A 19315-nucleotide genomic window follows, 5' to 3' on the forward strand; every position below is an offset into this window, starting at 1 on the left:
AAACAGTGATCTGTCCAGCCTTATTGGTGCATATTTAATCAAGCACATGAAAGCCTGTCTGGGAAACTCCTATTGTCATTCTCACTCCACAGCACACAGTGTTCACTGCACACAATGAAATTCCATTTATGCCTCACCTGTGTAAGGGGGCAGCTGTAAATGGCCCCCCAAGGGAGCAGTACGACGACACAGTACCATGCTCAGGGTACCTCAGTCATTGAGGATGATGGGGTAGACACTGGTTAATTACTCCCCCCACCGACATGCCAAGTTGGGAATCAAACCGGTAACCTTTGGGCTACAAGTGTGACTAAGGCTAACCGCTTACCCATGACTGATATACCGGTATTTATATACTGTGTACAACAAGTACTGTATACTACCATAATGCACTGGCTACACTTGGAAGAGCTCTGTATTCTGTAAAACATGCAGTTCTATCTGTCATCCACTTGGCGGCAGTGCAGTTCAGTTCAGTTCAGAGGGGTGTGTAGAATTCTCAGTCAAATCATCTTCCTAATGTGGCCTCGTGAACAGTATCTCACAACCCCAGGGAAGTGCATTCCAATATGCGGACTCCTGCCCTCCACTTCTGCTTGTGGCCTCACAGTTTGCTGATGCCCTGCTTCCGCGGAGAAAACGATAAAGTTTGCCAACTGTCAGCCTACAGCCACAACAACTTTAGGGGGACTGTTATTCATTCAACCAATTGCTAATGAGAAACGGACAATATGACCCCTCAAGATCACTGCGGTCCTCCTCCAAGGGCGAGCTGGTCATCCCTGCAGTAGACTCAAGGCCGCCAGTGACAGAGCCTTTCATGTGGCTGCCCCACTCCTCTTGAACAACCTACCCAGCCACATTCAAAATGCCTCTTCAGTGGCCATCTTTAAACAACCTTAAACCCCATCTCGTTTTGGAGGCTTTTGGCTTCTAGTGTCCACAAGCACACACCTACACACACTTACACTGATACTGCGTATGTAAAGCGACCTTGGGTGTTTTGAAAGGCGCTATATAAAACAAAAGTATTATTATTAATAGATAGCCTATTGAATTAATTTTCTGTCGTCAGTGACGTCATCATGAGGCAACAAGCAGGCAGATGAGCAACGGAGGGAGGACGGGAGTGCGCATATTGGAATGCACACAAGGACAGAACCTGATCTCACAGAATTCCATGAAATGATGAACACAAACCCTTGGGACACCAAATTAGTGGCAGTTTCAATGATTTTGACAAATTTCCGGGTTGGTTGGGGGTCATGGAAGTGTACTTGGTAGATGTTGAAGCATGCTTCATTTTGGAACAGTAGGCCTACTATTGGTGAGCTGCGATGATGTGGAATCCTTGAAAAATGGGCATTTACCGGGTTTACCGGGTTTACAGGTTGTTTGATCTGACACGACTGCAGGAAGCAGGAAGGACATTTTCGGAAAAATCAGGATTTAACTTATAAGTTGTTGAACAAACATGTCTGACTGACATCTATCTATGACATGTAGGCCGCGATGATGTGAGCATCACAGCTTCATCACGCACTAGCCCTCTGTCTGCTACCTTGCTGTTCCCTTCCCAGCTGCCTCGAGTAACAGGAGGCGGGGCGACTATAGGGCAATTAACCAATAGGCATAAGTTGCATCTTTTAAAAAGCCTTGAGCTAGCAGCACGGTACTGGAGGCCCTGCTGTCTTGGTGTGTGTGCCAGACAGGCCACTTTGGGTATCGCTTTCTCTGTGGCTATTTTGTTGTCTTGTGTACAGGCTATTCGTTTTAATCTAGCCTGCCCTGGGCGAAAGCCGACTGTTGACTCCGTCAAACAGTTTCGACCAAGCTCAGAGGAATCCGTTTCCATGGAGGGGAGATGGCTTAATCTTTCTCTGCAATTTAAATGAATTGAAGTTCCGAATTCCCATTCAAATTGTGTTTTAATAGCATGACTGTTACGATACAGTGTTGCCAAAGCATAGGCAACCAATAACAAGATAAATATGTCAATAGCGTTACCTTAACCCAGTATAACCCAGTTTAACCCAATATCCATGTGAAAACGCCAAACGTCCAAGAAACGCTGTTCTGTCAGAAAACGGTGTCCACCTGTCGCCTAGGCTGCTGTCCACGTTCAGTCCTCCATGAAATCCCAAACCAACGTCTCTTCAAATAGGCCTAGGTCAGTGTTTCCTAACCAGGGGTACGTGTACCACTAGGGGTACGCAAGCACATTGTAGGGGGTACATGGATAAATATAATTTTAACAAATGTATCGTGCTTAGTTACATTGGGACAGAGAAAGTGATATAGAATTTGACTTGGGGGGTACTCATGGCACAACAAAAATGCTTAGGGGGTACACAAGACAAAAAAGGTTGGGAAACACTGGCCTAGGTGACAGCAAGCATGCACACATGAAATAACACTTTAGTGAGGGAAAAAATTGCTCAGCACTTAAAGTTAAAAGGGGATTACAGAAAACCTTCACATTTTAGTTTGTTTAATGTTTGCATGCAAATTCAAAATTGCAAATATTCATTCACATCTGTCCAGAAAGGGTTGTAGCCCAATATTTCCAATGTTTTTTGTTTTGTTTTGTTTTTTTTTTCGGTTTTTTTATTTTAATGGAAAATGGTGAACAAAAAAATCGAAATCGAGATTAAGGTTAAAAAACCGTGATGTGAATTTCTTGCCATATCACCCACCTCTACCTTATATATATTGCGTTAAAATCTTTTTAACAACTCTATTTTCAAATCCACAACAACATATGGTCTTTAACTTCTGGCCTGAAATACTAAATGTTGTTGGAAACTTCTCTAGCAACACCCATGGAAGGGGCCTTTCTTTCCTGGTGTGCGTTCCAATATGCGACCTTGCGTCCTCCACTTGTGCTTGTGGCCTCGTACCAAGAAGTAATATGTCATGATGACATTACTGTCAACAGCATTATATTTCAATATCTTGCAAAAGCTCAATTGTAAAGTCATTTTCTCATGTGCAAACTGGATGGTGAATGAAAAACAGTCCCTCAAAAGTTATTTTGGCTAGGCTGACAGCTGGGAAACTTATTTGTTTTCTCCACGGATGAGGGGCCAGGAGGCGGGGCGATGCAACAAGCACAAGTGGAGGACGCAAGGTAGCATATTGGAATGCACCGAAAGTCAAGGGGCCCATGGAGTCATGATCGCTTCCTGAGTACAAGGCGCGGGCCCGCCAGGAAGGAGAATCGGACCCACACCAGCCACGCTGTGTGTGTGTGTGTGTGGTTGTGTTTGTGTGTGTGTGTGTGTGTGTGTGTGTGTGTGTGTGTGTGTGTGTGTGTGTGTGTGTGTGTGTGTGTGTGTTACAAGGTGTGCTATATGTTCCCTGCAATGTACAATATTGTATTTGGTCTTTTGTGCGTTTTTTTATTTATGTGACCTGTCAGACTCCTTCATTTCTTTCAGGATTAATAGAAGTACTCCACTCTACTAGCCGAGACCGCATTCACACTCCCCATACCCCCGGCAGCAGCTCTGCCTATGGGGCACCTGAGTCACGCCCTTCTACTTCCGAGCCGTGGCGCTGTAGCTCTCACAATTTTGAATGGGAGTAAATGGAGCGAGTCAAGCTAAATTCTCATCCCGTTTGGCGAGTGATGCGGATTTCACATATGATGGCAGTGAATTTCAACAAGCACACGATTGGTTACCATTAATTCTGAGGTACAGCATAATGTGTGATCGACGGGGGGAATGCGAGGTGGATCGGAAAATAGCTTTGCTCACTCCATTACAGCCCAGTCAAAAGTTTTGCCTCTCACACAGGGTTGCCAGATGAGGCTGATGATTTCCAGCCCAAAAAACTCAAAACCCGCCTGGAATCACTAAATTCCGCCCAATACTATTGATTTCTATGGCCAAAAATTGGGCGTTTTTTTTTCTCCAAAATCCATTTTTTCCTGCACACGGCGGTCCTAAGCAGCCCGATTGGGCGGGAAACCGCCCAACCTGGCAACACTGCTCTCACAGCCCCATAAGCCGTCCAGAAGGGGTGGAGACTTAGGTGCCCCATTGGAATCCCTGTTGAATAAATCAAGAGTAGAGAGGCACGGCAGGGCTGGATTGGCCACATGGCATAACGGGCATTTCCTGTTGGGTCCTGCACCCTTTTGGGCCCGTATTTTCAGGAATGTAATTTTTGATTTTTTTTTTACATTTCTCAAAATAGGGGCCCACGAGGGTGTGGGGCCCACCAATTAGTTAGTTGCGGGACACTACAGGTAATTATGAGGGGCCTCTTTAACCCATTTCAGGCCGGTGACCTTTTTCAACTTGGGGCCCACTCGAACTTGTCAAAAATGTTCGGGGCCCACCTCTGACCCAATTAAGTATAAAACTCAAATAAACAAACAGCAACACACACACCTGGCCCATAGGTTGGGAACCTCTGCAGTATGTTATTTGCCCCTTGGAGACACATATGCGCTGCATTCAGGCTCTTGAGATTTTAGCTTTTTAAAATAAAAATGTAGGTATGTTACGGCTGAATGAACATATTCTAATGCAAAATGAGGGTCTTTGGGTTTAAATGCTTATCTCATGTTTTTATGTGCATCAGAGGCTAAGATATTAAGGCTTTTATAGGCTGAGGGCAACTTTCCCAACAAGGGCTTAGGCATTCAGCAGGCATTTTTTCCAGATGCTTTAGGCATCAATGGGTTAAGCCGAAAGTGCCCGGGCCATATTTCTCCCCCAGTCTGGTCTTGAGCAGGGAGGCTAGGTCAATAGTTCACTTGGAACAGGCCGTTTTTCAATAAGCCCGGGAACATTTTTGGCTACATACCACAGACTGTGCACATTGTCTCTCTGTTCTGTCATTGTGTGCACACCTTAGAGCTCTATCTCGAGACTGCAAAAGCAACAAAACCAACGATTTTCTAGGTTCCTTTCGAACATCTCTGACAAAACCTTGTTCCATTTTGTTTTTATCCCCAATTTCAGGACGTATTGGCAAAGTTAGCAGAGGAAAACGATATGTCTGAAGCCGTCGTTGAAGAGCAGGACGCCTCTCGTTGTTCCATTTGTTTGGAGCCATTGAAGGATCCAGTCACCATTCCATGTGGACACAGCTACTGCATGAAGTGCATCAGTGTTTTTTGGGACAAGAAGAGGAAAGAGTACAGCTGCCCTCAATGCAGAGAGACATTTACTACACGGCCTGTCCTGAAGAAAAACACCATCCTAGCTGAACTGGTGGAGAAAATGAAAAAGAGCAGTGCTTCTCAGACTACCTCTCCTGCTCTTCCTGCTGCTGCTGCTGCTGTTGCTGCTTCGTATGCTGGACCAGGGGATGTGGAGTGTGACTTCTGCACTGAAAGAAAACTGAAAGCTGTCAAGTCGTGTCTGGTGTGCATGGTCTCTCTCTGTCAGACACACATCGAGCCTCATCTCAACTTCCCTGCCCTGAAGAATCACAAACTGGTCCAGGCCTCCACACGTCTAGAGGAGAAGATCTGCCCTCAGCACACCAAGCTGATGGAGGTGTTTTGTCGTACTGATGAGAAGTTTATTTGCATGCAGTGCACCATGGAGGACCACAAGGGCCATGATACAGTAACAGCAACAGTGGAACAGAACGTGAGAGAGGTAAGGTCTCAATGACCAACACACTGTCTGAAATATGAAGCTACAATCTGTTTTTTGTTTTGTTTTGTTTTTTGTTTGTTTTGTTTTGTTTTTATTTATTTTATTTTACTATTTCTTAAAAGTTTTATAAGGATCCAGTAATGGGGAGTCTTAACTTTGCCTTTTTAATGGAAATATATACGTATATATACACACAATACTGTAGGGCCTATGTCTTTTTTAAATGAACATATTGCTATAATATTAATAATAATGATGATAAAAAAAAGAATCAAACTGCATTGAGCACATTGAACTGCATGTCTGGTGTGAATTGCATACGTAAAGTGTGTGTGTGTGCGTGTTCGTGTGGGTTTACGTGTGCGTGTGTGTGTCAGACACAGACAGCGTGTCTGAAGGAAATCGAGGAGACGGAGAAGAAAGTGCTGGAGACGCGGGAGACTGTGACATCTCACCTGGTCAGGAGGCATTCCTCTGTGTATTCTAAATAACAAATCATGTATAAAAATAACAAATATAGGTAATATTATATTATGTCATATTATAATATGAGATGGAAAAGGAAATACTGGAGATGCGGAACACTGTGGCATCTATCCTGGTCAGGAGGCATTCCTCTGTAGATTCTAAAGAACAAATTATCAACAAATATTTTCTGTTGTCAGTTGTCAATAGCTAATGTTTGTCTTCTTTTTAACCCCTTAGCGCAGCACTATGGCTCTCTGTAATGTCACAGCAATGTTGTTATGATGTAGTGAAGCATGTTCAGCAAGTGAATAGGGTCGCCGGCGACCCCTGTAACAATAAGAACTGACACAAAGCACATTCTACAGTAGTCTCTTCTCTTACATTCTACTCTCCCCTCTCTCCTCTCCTCTCCTCTACTCTTCTCTACTCTACTCTACTCTCCTCTCCTCTCCCGTCCTATCCTCTCCTCCTCTCCTCTCCTTTCCTCTCCTCTCCTCTCATCTCCTCAACTCTTCTTTACTCTACTCTACTCTACTCTCCCCTCCTATCCTCTCCTCTCCTCTTCTCTCCTCCTCTCCTCTTCTTTCCTCTCCTCTCCTCCTCTCCTCTTCTTTCCTCTCCTCTCCTTTCCTCTCCTCTTACATTCTACTCCCTTCTCTCCTCTCCTCTCCTCTCCTCTCCTCTTTCATTGTCTTTACTCTACTCTACTCTACTCTACTCTACTCTACTCTACTCTACTCTACTCTACTCTACTCTACTCTACTCTACTCTACTCTACTCTACTCTACTCTACTCTCCCCTCCTCTCCTCTCCTCCTCTCCTCTCCTCTCCTCTCCTCTCCTCTCCTCTACCCCCCCCTCCTCTCCTCTCCTCTTCTCTCCTCCTCTCCTTTCCTCTCCTCTTCTCCTCCCATCTCCTCTCCTCTCCTCTCCTCTCCCATCTCCTCTCCTCTCCTCTCCTCTCCTCTTACATTCTACTCCCTTCTCTCCTCTCCTCTCCTCTCCTCTCCTCTCCTCTCCTCTTTCATTGCCTACTCTACTCTACTCTACTCTACTCTACTCTTGTCTTGTCTTCTCTTGTCATCTCTTCTCTCTCCTTATACCCTACTCTACTCTACTCTTTACAGCGTTCTACCCAAGAGGCAGAGCAGCAGAGTGAGAAGATCTTCACAGAGCTGCTGGAGTCTATTGAGAGGAGACGCTCTGAGGTGAAAGAGCTGATCAGAGCTCAGCAGAAGGCAGCGGTGAGAGACGCTGAAGATGTTTTGGAGAAACTGGAGCAGGAGCTGGCTGAGTTGAGGAGAGGACACGCTGACTTGGAGAAGCTCTCGGTTGAGGAAGATCACGTCAATTTCCTCCAGGTTTGTAGCTAGAGGAATGGTTTTCAAAGTGGGGTCCGGGGACCCCTGGGGGGCCACGAGGGGGTGCTAGGGGGGCCGCGGCAGGTTGGCAGGAAAGGCAAAATAAATAATTGGATAAATTGAGTAACTAAAATGAACAAAAAGTAAATCAAACAAAAATCCTTTAGTTAAGAACGGTAGTATCATAATCTACAGCATCTCTGAACATTAGTATCATTATCGTTATTTTATATATCCAAATGGGAAACAGACTTACAGACCTAGACTATGGTTGTGAAAGGGGTGTGCAGAAGAAATAGTGTGGCACGAGTAAGGGGGCCTTGGCCAGAATCTACTGGTAGGCTATATGGGGGGCCGAGTCATGATAAAGTTTGGGAACCACTAGGGATGCACCGATACCGATACTGGTATCGGTATCGGGACCCGATACGGCTCATTATACTCGTACTCGTACTCGTCAAGCACTTGCCGATACCAGGAACTATACTGCTATTACACAAAACAATGCAAAATCTTGTGACGTTCTGTGGACTTGAAAGCAGCATGGAAAAAAGTGCCTCCTCATCAGTGTTAATTTCGTCAGCTTTTTTTTATTTAGTCGTAGTCTTAGTCACAATGACGAAAATCAATTTTAGTCTTAGTCATATTTTAGTCATTGCCTTCCCAATTTAGTCTTAGTCTTAGTCAAAATGACGAAAATCAATTTTAGTCATAGTCAACATTTCAAATTTTAGTCAACATTTCAATTTTTAGTCATTTTAGTCAATATTGTGTAAAATAAATAACCGACAATGGCTATTGTTATTTCACAAAGTATTACTAATATTGCCTATTGCAGCAAATATTCACCTTGTTACTTGGTCATTTTCCACCAAAACCCAAATCAGTAATTTCAACATCATAGAGCAAAAGAGCATCACACACACACACACACACACACACACATCCAGGTGCAGGCTGCTCTCTCTCTCTCTCTCTCTCTCTCTCTCTCTCTCTCTCTCTCTCTCTCTCTCTCTCTCTCTCTCTCTCTCTCTCTCGTGCATTAGAAGCTGCTGCATATTATATTTCATTTTGAGTTTGATCACGGAGGAAGCTACATGCTCTTCTTCACCTGACCGCGAGACTTAAAGCCCGCAGATTGCCGGCAGTGGGAAGACCAGACATCCCAAGTCTGCATGAAGTTCAAGAAGTCTCCCTGATAGTGGCTTCCCGATGACCACGAGTCAGATAAAATACTGCTGATGTTAGACTATGCAAGTTAGCGGTTTTTGTTTTCAATTGGCAATGCGAGCAGAGAACGATAATGACTCGTGCGGCATGTGTGGAATAGGCTTAAATAGATTGCGCGAGCACACTTCGTATGCCCTGCAAAGGTCCCAGGAAAAATAGTTAGGCAGGGGTATGCAGACTGGACGATAGAAAGGACACGCACATACAAATATTTAAACACGAATGATGTTTTGTTTGTCAGGGGTGTCGAGGCTCGATAAGCATGACCTGAAAAGAGTTTTTGGAACTAAAGAAGACGCTGAAGACGCATGGAAATGCTGTCGACTTCCTTGGGTTTTTTAGCGTTGCTCTCGACGAGAACAAGTTTCAAATCTCAACAGTTGAAAACTCCTTAGCGATTGCCCATCCATTGATTCTTTTCAAAACTAGGCTACAGTAGCCGTGCCTCTGTTACTTTAGACAGGCCAACTTTCCCCCTGCTGGCGCGCGCTCCCGCGGTGACTGATTTAAATAAATTCACAAATCCGACCTTCATGATTTTCTTGCTGCCTACTCATATGGTTAAACAACAAATATAGCAAACATAACAAAAAAAGAACAGACAACGAACGCCGGGCTAAGACAGCCTAAGTGAAAAGGAGAATAGTGGAAGCTCGAGGAGGTTTAGAATGACAGTATCAGAGGAGGATTGGCGCGACTGTCATTACCTACTGCAGAAACACATGTCTTCGTCATGGATAAGAGGGTTGTTGAACATGTTTCAAAATGAACACTTCCCTCAACGTCGGCTATTTTTTCTCTTTCTCTGGGAATGTTTTAGGACCTAAACTCAACTTAAATGGACTCACTGAACTACTAGGCTACAGAACTACTGACTGAGCCGCGCCATGCATTGGCTGCCAGCAGATACAAGCGAGGCAACACAGCGTGAGCGCGCAATCACCTATGAAGTTCAAGACACTTAGGCCTATGTTACAATTACAAATTACAAATTAATTATAAATAATTATATATTTTTAATGTCCATTCGTCCATGGCTTGTAAATTTCGTCTCGTCTTAGTCTCCTTGACGAAAATATTTTTTTATTTTCGTCATATTTTGATTTGCTTGAGGCAATTTTTAGTGCGTCATCGTCTCGTCATCGTCAAGGGAAAAAGGGGCGTTGACGAAATATTTTCGTCATCGTCGTGGTTGACGAAATTAACACTGCTCCTCATACGTTTACTAACATTTAAATCTACATGGAAATGGACAATAAAAATATCACAGGTGGAAAAAAAAACAAGGCCATGCATTTGTTTTCTTGTATTTTGGTGGTAAAAGGTATCGGTATTGGTATCGGCAAGTACACACATTAATGTACTCGTACTGGTATCGGTTTTCAAAAAAGTGGTATCGGTGCATCCCTAGGAACCACCGAGCTAGAGGAAAGACTGAGGGCAGGGCCTTAACCAGACATTTTCAAATACCGGGGTCAAATAATGTGTGCTGTGCATACTGCACATTTAGAATGCTTCAAACACTTCAGTCAAATTAGAAGAATTTAGACTAATTAGACTAGACTAATTAGACTAATTAGAGGATAAATGGGGGTGGTGTATACAGACTGAATTTGTCATTGTTGATCACATATAGATTTTCATCATAAATATATTTTACAAAAAAATAATAAAAAATACTGAGGACACGACCTCTGTGTCCTCAATGGTAGTCACGGCCATGACTGGGGGTTCTCTCCATTATCCTGACTCCCGTCCTCCCTTGTGTGTGCTCATGATGACGTTGCAAGACATCATTGACGACTGAAGTTTAATTAAATTTCCCACAAAGCGCAATTCAAAGATGACTAGGCTGACAGCAGGGTAGCTTTATTGTTTTCTCCACTGTTCTGGGACAAGGAGCGGCTGTCTCGGGACACTTAGTTACTGTCGCAGAACAGTGTACTGGACCAAAATGCTGTGCTTTACTGCTTTACTGTTGTGTTGTACAGTATTCTATATCAGTGGTTTTCAAAGTGGGGGCCGGGGACCCCTGGGGGGCCGCACGGGGATGCTAGGGGGGCCGCAAAAAGTTGGTAGGGAATAATAAAATGAATTTTTGAAGAAATTGAATAGCTAATGTATACCAAAATTAACCAAAATTGAGATACAGAGTATTCCTATTAGTTAATTTTATATATCCTAGTGGGGCACTGACTCACAGGCCTAGGGCTGTGGTTGTGGGGGTGCACAGGAGAAGTAGTGCGCCACAACCCATGTAAAGGGGGCCTTTTCTGGAATCTACCGGTATATGGGGGCCCTTGGTATGGTTAAAGCCTGATTCGGACGGGACTTTTATTACCTATGGACCCCCGGTAATTCGGAATAATTTCGGAGAATGTCTGAGTTCTTAGTCCTGTGCGAATGTGCCATGTCCGCGATTTGTGAGGTAATAATTCCGCGGCGTATTACCTACTGTATTTCGGCAAAACACAGACGTCCTAGGGTAGTTTCACATAGGACGCGCCGTCTGTACCCCCTTGTAATGTCCGTGAATTGAGTAAATAACAGACGTTTATTTATCCAGTCCGAATGCGCCCCGAATAATCACGGAGGTCCGGGGGTAATTGTGAATTACCAGGGGTCCATAGGTAATATTTATCCCATGCGAATCGGGCTTAAGTTTGGGAACCCCTTTTCTACATCATATCCCTGCCTTTCTCGTTGTGTTGTTCAGTATTGTACACCATCTTGTTAAGCACTTTGAGTTACATGCCTTGTATTATACAGTGCTATACAAATACAATTATTATTATTATTATTATTATTATCTCCCGGCCTTTCTCGTTGTGTTGTAGTATTACACAGTGCATCTGATTAAGGTGTCTATCTTCTACCGTTTGACTATCGCTCCGCTTTGAACATTTATTCAGGTCATACAACGTTTTGACCCAACAGGGTCTTCATCAGGCACGCATGCGAAATGAACACATCTGATGAAGACCCTGTTGGGTGGAAACATTGTGTGACCTGAATAAATCTACAGACTTGTACTCTTTCCACTGTCAAATAGACCTTTGTCTTGCAACAGGTCTCAGAGAGGTGGGATGTGCGTTGTTTTACTCTAATGAATATCTTTTACCGTTTACTAGGCTTTTCAGGCCCTCGAATCCTCTGTGTCCAAAACGTCATCCAGCATCAGTCCCAGTCCACAAGTGTCGTTTAATGACTTGATTACATCTGTGTCTGCCTTGAAGAGGGGAGTGGAGGAACTATGCAAACAGGATGTGATTGAGATATCTGGAGAAGGTAAATGTTTGAAGTTTTCTGCATAACCATTTTGAAATAGCAGATGGATAAAATCTGAATGGTAAGGTGGTTAATTTGCAGAAATGGAGACTTGATTTGCTGTATGGTGTTAGACATTTAGCCTGGGAACTCCCATACTGCCTTTAGTTCTGCACAATTGTTTCGATCTCACTTTTGATTAGGTCTGGTGGTAACCAGGCAATTAGACATTAGCATGCCTCTGCCATGCTGCTACCAAGGGTCTGTGGCTCATTGGTCATGAGCGATGGGACATTTTAGACATATAATATGCTTGACCATTAGCGATGGGACATTTTAGACATATAATATGCTTGATCATGAGCGATGGGACATTTGAGACATATAATATGCTTGATCATGAGCGATGGGACATTTGAGACATATAATATGCTTGACCATTAGCGATGGGACATTTTAGACATATAATATGCTTGATCATGAGCGATGGGACATTTGAGACATATAATATGCTTGATCATGAGCGATGGGACATTTGAGACATATAATATTCTTGACCATGAGGGATGGGACATACAGTGTTAGACATCCTGTCATACTGTATGTTTGATCCTGGCTGATGCAAAATAAATCTCCAGGTGTATATCTTCTGTTATACGTAGTCACAGCTATTTCAAAAAGTGATTGTGATAGAGTTGTTGAACAGGTTTTTTATCACGTTTCATTTTTAATATTTTAAAGAAAAATGTCTTCCCAGTTGTATCCTTTTGTTCATTTAAAGAGGCACTCCACCCATTTGCATTAGGCTTTCGATTGCTAGACACCCAGTCATACTTTTGAATGGTTGTGCAACACTCTCTCAATTCCCCCTGAGACAGGAGAAATCTGCATTCACCTCTTAACATTTCCTCCTACAATGATGTAAAAATCGTCATTTTGCATCATTGTAGGAGGAAGTGTAAGAGAGGTGGATTTCTGTTGAGACTACAAGCCTTTTTCCCACCCTTTCAAGGGAGCTGGACCTAATGCGCTAACAGACCTATCACAGATCAGTGTGCCAATGCTTTTGAAATCACTGAGGCTCCAGTAAGTCACTGGCTGAGCTGCCTGGGTGTGTGTGGAACTTGAGCATTGCAATGCATTATGGGGATTGTTATCACAAATCCACAAGCACTAAAAGTCATTTTCTGCCTTTTCTCGGCCAAGAAGGCACCAAATTAGAAATGTATGCTACTATTCTACTAAATATATGACCCACTTTCAATACATATTCATGTCTCCACCGGTGGAATGCCCCTTTAATGGCCAAGCTTTCTGTCAACTAACCTTCGTTAGGGTTCAGTTACAAAAAATATACATAATAAATGAAGGGTTTATTTGCAAAACGGTGTATCTCCATTTTTTGACTTTTGCATTTTATTATTGGAAATGACTGTTCAGAGGTCATATCACCCATGTGTGAATTCTTACCATTCAAATATTTTGAGAACATACTTTTTTAAGCTATATAAAATGCATTTTGCAATGCATTTCAATGGAATGCCCAATACAAAAATGTCAATTTCCCAACATTCTATAAAATGGAGATACATCGTTTTGCAAATAAAGCCTTCAAATATAGGTTCACCATTTATTTATTGGTTGATTGATTGAAATGTTTCACATTTTTCAGTGTCTTTCTCGTCCAATTAAAACCCGGTGTTCATCTGTTTCTATTTTGTAGTGGCCAGTGTGGAGAGCGTTGTCCCTGAGGAGCCAAGCACCAGGGAGGACTTCTTGAAGTGTGAGTAGCACATATTATGGATGTCAACAATTAGCGATTAATAGTCAATGGTTAAAATGTTGATTCATTTTATTTAATTGCCAACTTGACTGGCGAGAGACCCAGGTGAGATTGGCATGCATACAAACCTGACGGGTCGGGAGTTGACCTGGCATCCTTTGGGCTGCTATGTTTTAGCATTGATGATTATTGATTACTTTGGATGCAGTGATGGTCTTTTACTTTGAGAGTCCTTACATTATCACCCCCCCACCACCACCGACACCACCCCCAAGAAAGAAAGAAAGGAGAAAAAAAAAGGGGGGGGGGGGCGTCCTGTCTAGTACGTACATATAAATTGAAGAGGAGGAAGTACAAGAGCTGCTTGCATTGACAAGACTGGAGACAAGAGTAGCACCATGGCTGAAGTCCGTGCTTTTTCTGTCCACTTCAGACTCCTGTGCCCTCACCCTGGATCCAAACACGGCCCACAAAGAGATCTCTCTGTCTAAGAGGAACAAGATGGCGATGCACAGAAAGTCCCAGACCTATCCAGATCATCCAGACCGATTCCAGTTTAGCCCACAGGTGCTGTGTGAGCAGGGCTTCAGTAGACGCGTTTATTGGGAGGTAGAGCTGGATCTGAAGCAGACTGACTCTTATGTTGATGTTGCAGTAGCTTACAAGAGCATAACCAAGGGAAAGAATTGGGGTCAGAGTAATTTTAGATATGCCAATCGGAAGTCCTGGAGTCTGCAATGTGAAAAGTTAATAAGAATTGGGAGAACCGTGTTCTGGCATGGCGGCAAAGAGACCAAAATCTTCTTCGTTCGCACGTCTAGAATAGGAGTGTATGTGGATCACAGGGCAGGAACTCTGGCCTTCTACAGCGTGGAAGACGATGGCACAATGGCCCTTCTACACAGAGTTCAGGCGGAGTTCATAGAACCCCTTCATCCTGGGTTCCGTGTGAGTCCTCATGCATCTGTAGAACTGCTCTGAGGGGGTATACTAGGAGTGCGACCTTGCCTCCTCCACTTGTGCTTGTCTCCTCGTCCCGCCTCTTGGCCCCTCCTCCGTGGAGAAAATGATAAAGTTTCCCAGCTGTCAGCCTAGCCACAACAACTTTTGAGGGACTGTTTTTCATTCACCATCCCAATTGCAAATGAGAAAAAGACTTTACAATTGAACTTTTGCAAGATATAATGCTGTTGTCAGTGATGTCATCATGACATATTGCTTCCTGGTACGAGGAGACAAGCACAAGTGGAGGAGGCAAGGTCGCATATTGGAACACACCCTAAGAAGCTGGTTCAGGAGTAAACTGCTCTGAGGCCTGTACTAAGAAGATGGTTCAGGAGTAAACCAGATTAAGTTAAGAGGTAAAATTTTCTTAAGAATACATAAAACAAGGGTTTTCTTAAGAAAATGAGCACTCCAGACTCTTCCATTAGACGATTTACATCGTAACCTAACCTGGTTTACTCCTGAATCACCTTCTTAGTATATTCCTCTGCTCCTAACTTATACTGACTTTTGGTTACCAAGATTATGTATATGTGTTATCCACTATCCAGTGTATAGACGACATCAACAAAAGATAAAAATAAAAACTTGCTGTTTCCATAACATAGCTGTTTATTGACAAGACAGGGTTGTTAGACCCCTTGACCTCATCATAACCCTAAGTCACGCCCTCTACTTCCTGGTTTGTGGTGAAATAGGTGGAGGTCTAATTTCAAGCCCAGTAATTATTTGTTGACTCTCCATGCCCCATGAACCAGGAATTAGAGGGCGTGACTTAGGTGCCTCATTGGAAAGGCATGAGGGCTTAATCCTCAATTGGAGGCAGAGAGAGCAATTGCCACTGCTGCTCTGCTAGCCCTCTCTTAAACCAGTTGTTGCCCTTTTCATTTATTTTGGTTTGAGTTTATCAGTGTTATTGGTCAAAAGAAAAGAAATTAACAAACAACACTCTCTTTTATGATTGTTCAATAAATACTGACAATTATATTTCACTTGAACCCATGTCTCTGACTTTACTTACTTGGGAAACCCTCTGGTCGAAAACTTGGTCTGCGAACCTTGCTGCACAACTAAATCTGGTGGTGCAAGGCCACCAGTGGTGTAGTCGTAAAACCACAGTTTGCCATGACCTTTAACACAAGAGTTACCACTTAGCTGAACTATGACCTTGCATGTTTATTCTTCTTTGGTGCGCTTCCCATTAAAGATGGCCTCCGTGGAAGGAGAGACAGAGACCAAGGATGCCAAGCTAGGAACACGTTTTCCAGGCTTCTCAATCTCTCTCCTTTCGCGAAAGCCAATTGTAAATCTGATCTAATTTTCGTGGTCTCATTATGTATTAAGAACAACTACATGATATGAAGTGATAGTGCTTATAAGCATCATCATTATTATATAGAACCTTTTTAAAATTATTAGTAGACTCTTGTAACCTATTCTACCTATAAACTATCACAGTTTTTATTCATAAAGTATACAATGTTGACAAATGCGAAATCGTGGGGTGTATCGAACCGTAGGTCATGAATCGTGATACAAACCGAATTGTGAGTTGAGTGCATCGTCACAGCTCTAGCCGCAATGGGTGTTTTTTGTAACTCATTTCCCTGTTTAGAACATGTTTGTGGTCTGCACGTCTTGTCTGTTGTGTTGATGTGTTGTTAGTTGTGAATCGCACTCTCTCCCTCATGTCCACTCAGACGTTCTCTCCTGAAGAGACAATAATGACTAATGGAATATGATCTAATGCATACAGCAGACAGTAGCTCCCTAGCCAGGAGTGACGCAACACTTTCAGTGTTGCAACTAGTCAGGTCAAGAGCAATGCAAGTACTTTCTGAGTTCCTGAAAATATGGGAACTCCTCCCACTTTGTCGGTAAGCAAACAAGCACAAGCAAACCAAGAGAGGCAGGTCAACTAAGCCGTTTGGGAAATGTTAATTGTTATGCTCTTGGTCAGACCAAATCTCGAAGAGATTTGAACATCGATGATAATCAGGCTAGCAGCTCCCTAACTAGGAGGAGACAGGAGACAGCAGCTCCCTTCAGGTTTCTACATTCCTCCAGTCGCCGTGATATACAACCGCTCCGTTACCAAGGGAGCAGAGAAGCCGACAGGGGTGGACAGAGGGGTCAGTTGTCCCGGGCCCAGGGAGAGAAGTGGACAGGGGTGGATAGAGGGGTCAGTTGTCCCAGGCCCAGGGAGAGGGAGGAGGGGCCGAGGGGTAGTATTTGGTTCTCACTACATTGTATGAAGGGCTATAAATTAACTTTTTTATATATAAATTAACTTTTTTTTTCATCAAAATCTTACTAGCTACACATACACTCTCTACCAGTCAATGTGGCCAGTAAGTTGTCTTTTCAGATAACTTCCCCAGGCCCAGCCAATGCTGTCAGCTTTTTGTGCATTTAGAATCATTTCACCAGGTATTGATAAACAATGAAGCTTGTGACAATAGTTTTTGTTATCTAATATTAACTTAAACACTTAGTGGTTTCTTTTGCCTTAAGACATGTAAAAGTTTTTATCTTAGGTAAAAGGTAAAAACTTTTACATGTCTTAAGGCAAAAGAAACCACTAAGTGTTTAAGTTAAACAGTTAGACATAATGAACTTAAAGGGACAGTTTGGTCAATTTCAACATGCAGTTGTAAAGCTCACACTACCCTGGACTTGTCAGTGCCTGAGATGTTTTCTTCTTCTTCTTCAGCCGTTTCCGAGATCCTGGTCATTGTAATGGGGGCAGCTCTTTGTTTACATTTCAAAAAAACATTTTTATTTATTCCCAAAAACATCCAAAAGGTTATAAAACATCAGCAGACAACTAGCAAACAGCAGTACCTTTTGGGAAAATATTTGGAGTTTCATTTTTTAAAAATGTAAACAAACGCTGCCCCCATTAGAATTGCTCATATCTCGGAAAGGGCTGAGCCGAAAAATGTGGCATCACCAGGTACTGACAAGTCAAGGGTAGCGTGAGCAATACAACTGCATTTTGAAATTGACCAAACTGTCCCTTTAATACATATAATATGAGCTATGCTGACCACAACACCGTTATTAATGTGTTATTAATACCTGACTGTTTCAGATAGGCCTGCTGTACATGTAGCGACATGATGACGGATACCTTCTGCTGACAGTAACTGTAAAAAACATGACTCTTTTTATTTTTTATTTTTTTAGGGAATTCATGAAAGCATCGGCTGTCATCCATTCACTTGAAACAATTTAAAAATCACGGTTTTTTTTAACCGATAGGCCTACAGTCAGCAGAAGGTAGGCTATCCGTTACAGTGAATGACAATGCCATTTCGCATGTCTTTGACCCACATAGCTCTACTTCACAATATTGAACACAACTCAGCTTGCCAAAATGACAGTCAAACATAGGCTTACACACACACAGGCTCACAGGCCATAGCAGCCTAAATATTCATATAACAAAATATCACGTTATCACATAGCCTAAGAAGGTTAGAGGTGTCGCTCTTATCTGCTCTGTTTTTAGGCAAGGCAATTTATTTCTAAAGTCCATTTCATACATGGAAGCAATTCAATGTGCTTTACAATACACATATCTACTGGATATGTTTCAGCTGTATGCACCAACCAGGTCACTAAGGTCAACGGATAAGAATTTGCTGGTGATTCCAAAAGTCAAAACAAAGTGTGGAGAGGCAGCCTTTAGCTTCTATGCTTCAAAGCTTTGGAACCAGCTTCCAGATGATGTAAAAAATTCACCCACTATTGATAGCTTTAAATCTAGACTCAAGACCAAACTGTTCTCAGATGCTTTCCCCTAGCTTAAATTCTTACTTTTACTTATTTTATGTTTATTTTATTTTTTATTTTATTATTATTATTATCATTTTACCTTAGGTTTTATCTTAATGTTTTAAATGTTCTTTGACTCTAATTTATTTCCATCTTTCTTCTATGTTTCCTTTCTTTTTGCATTTGTTAATTTTGTGAAGCACATTGAGTTGCACCTGTGTATGAAATGCGCTATACAAATAAACTTGCCTTGCCTGGCCTTGCCTTACAAAAAAGAGACAAGATAAAAGTCATAATAACAAAAGCCGTGCAAGGCGTGCTGCAAAAGAAGACAAAGGCAGATAAAAACAAGATAAAAAAAGGCAGGAATAAAACAGGGAGGTGAAAAAGAAGGCATCTGAAAACAGCTTCGTTTTGAGTTTGGTCTTAAAACATTGAACAGATGGGGCACTTTTAATATCCTCAGGAAGCTGAGGCATAGAAACTTGAAGGCCACCTCACCACAGTGAGTGCCTTGGTGCAGAAAAGTTTTTTCTCTTCAACTAACTTTGGACAAACACGTACCATGAACCAAAGAGCAACCACCACAACATTTTTTTCACATTTTCTTTAAAGGGACTGAGCACGCCACTGACTTGCAAGAGCCGCCTCACCACACTTCGTGTCACTGCTAGGTAAAAGTTCAACCAATACTACTACATTTCGCTGCAAGGACCTCAAATGCCTAGCTGGTGTGTAAAGCGCAAGTGCCCTGTATGTACTGTATATTTACCAAGACCTGAATCAAACTCAACAGACTGT

General features: G+C 42.7%; 1 protein-coding gene across 1 annotated transcript; it reads left to right on the forward strand.

Moving 5' to 3' along the window:
* Positions 1-4981: 4981 nt before the first annotated feature.
* On the forward strand, positions 4982-14710 carry LOC134460165 (E3 ubiquitin-protein ligase TRIM47-like). The gene is made up of 7 exons (XM_063212622.1): positions 4982-5621; positions 5999-6079; positions 7216-7449; positions 11811-11967; positions 13670-13729; positions 14163-14420; positions 14580-14710. The coding sequence occupies exons 1-7, from the start codon at positions 5010-5012 to the stop codon at positions 14708-14710; spliced, it is 1533 nt and encodes a 510-aa protein (XP_063068692.1). The 5' UTR covers positions 4982-5009.
* The last annotated feature ends 4605 nt before the right edge of the window (positions 14711-19315 follow it).

This window comes from Engraulis encrasicolus, chromosome 12 (assembly GCF_034702125.1).
Source record: "Engraulis encrasicolus isolate BLACKSEA-1 chromosome 12, IST_EnEncr_1.0, whole genome shotgun sequence".
Taxonomy (NCBI): Eukaryota; Metazoa; Chordata; class Actinopteri; order Clupeiformes; family Engraulidae; genus Engraulis; species Engraulis encrasicolus.

Bases quoted from the DNA above. Each gene is read 5' to 3' on its own strand.
- LOC134460165 (XM_063212622.1), top strand. From the start codon at position 5,010: ATGTCTGAAGCCGTCGTTGAAGAGCAGGACGCCTCTCGTTGTTCCATT. The intron at 6,080-7,215 runs GTCAGGAGGCAT...TACTCTTTACAG, and splicing joins AGACTGTGACATCTCACCTG to CGTTCTACCCAAGAGGCAGA. The intron at 11,968-13,669 runs GTAAATGTTTGA...TCTATTTTGTAG, and splicing joins GATTGAGATATCTGGAGAAG to TGGCCAGTGTGGAGAGCGTT.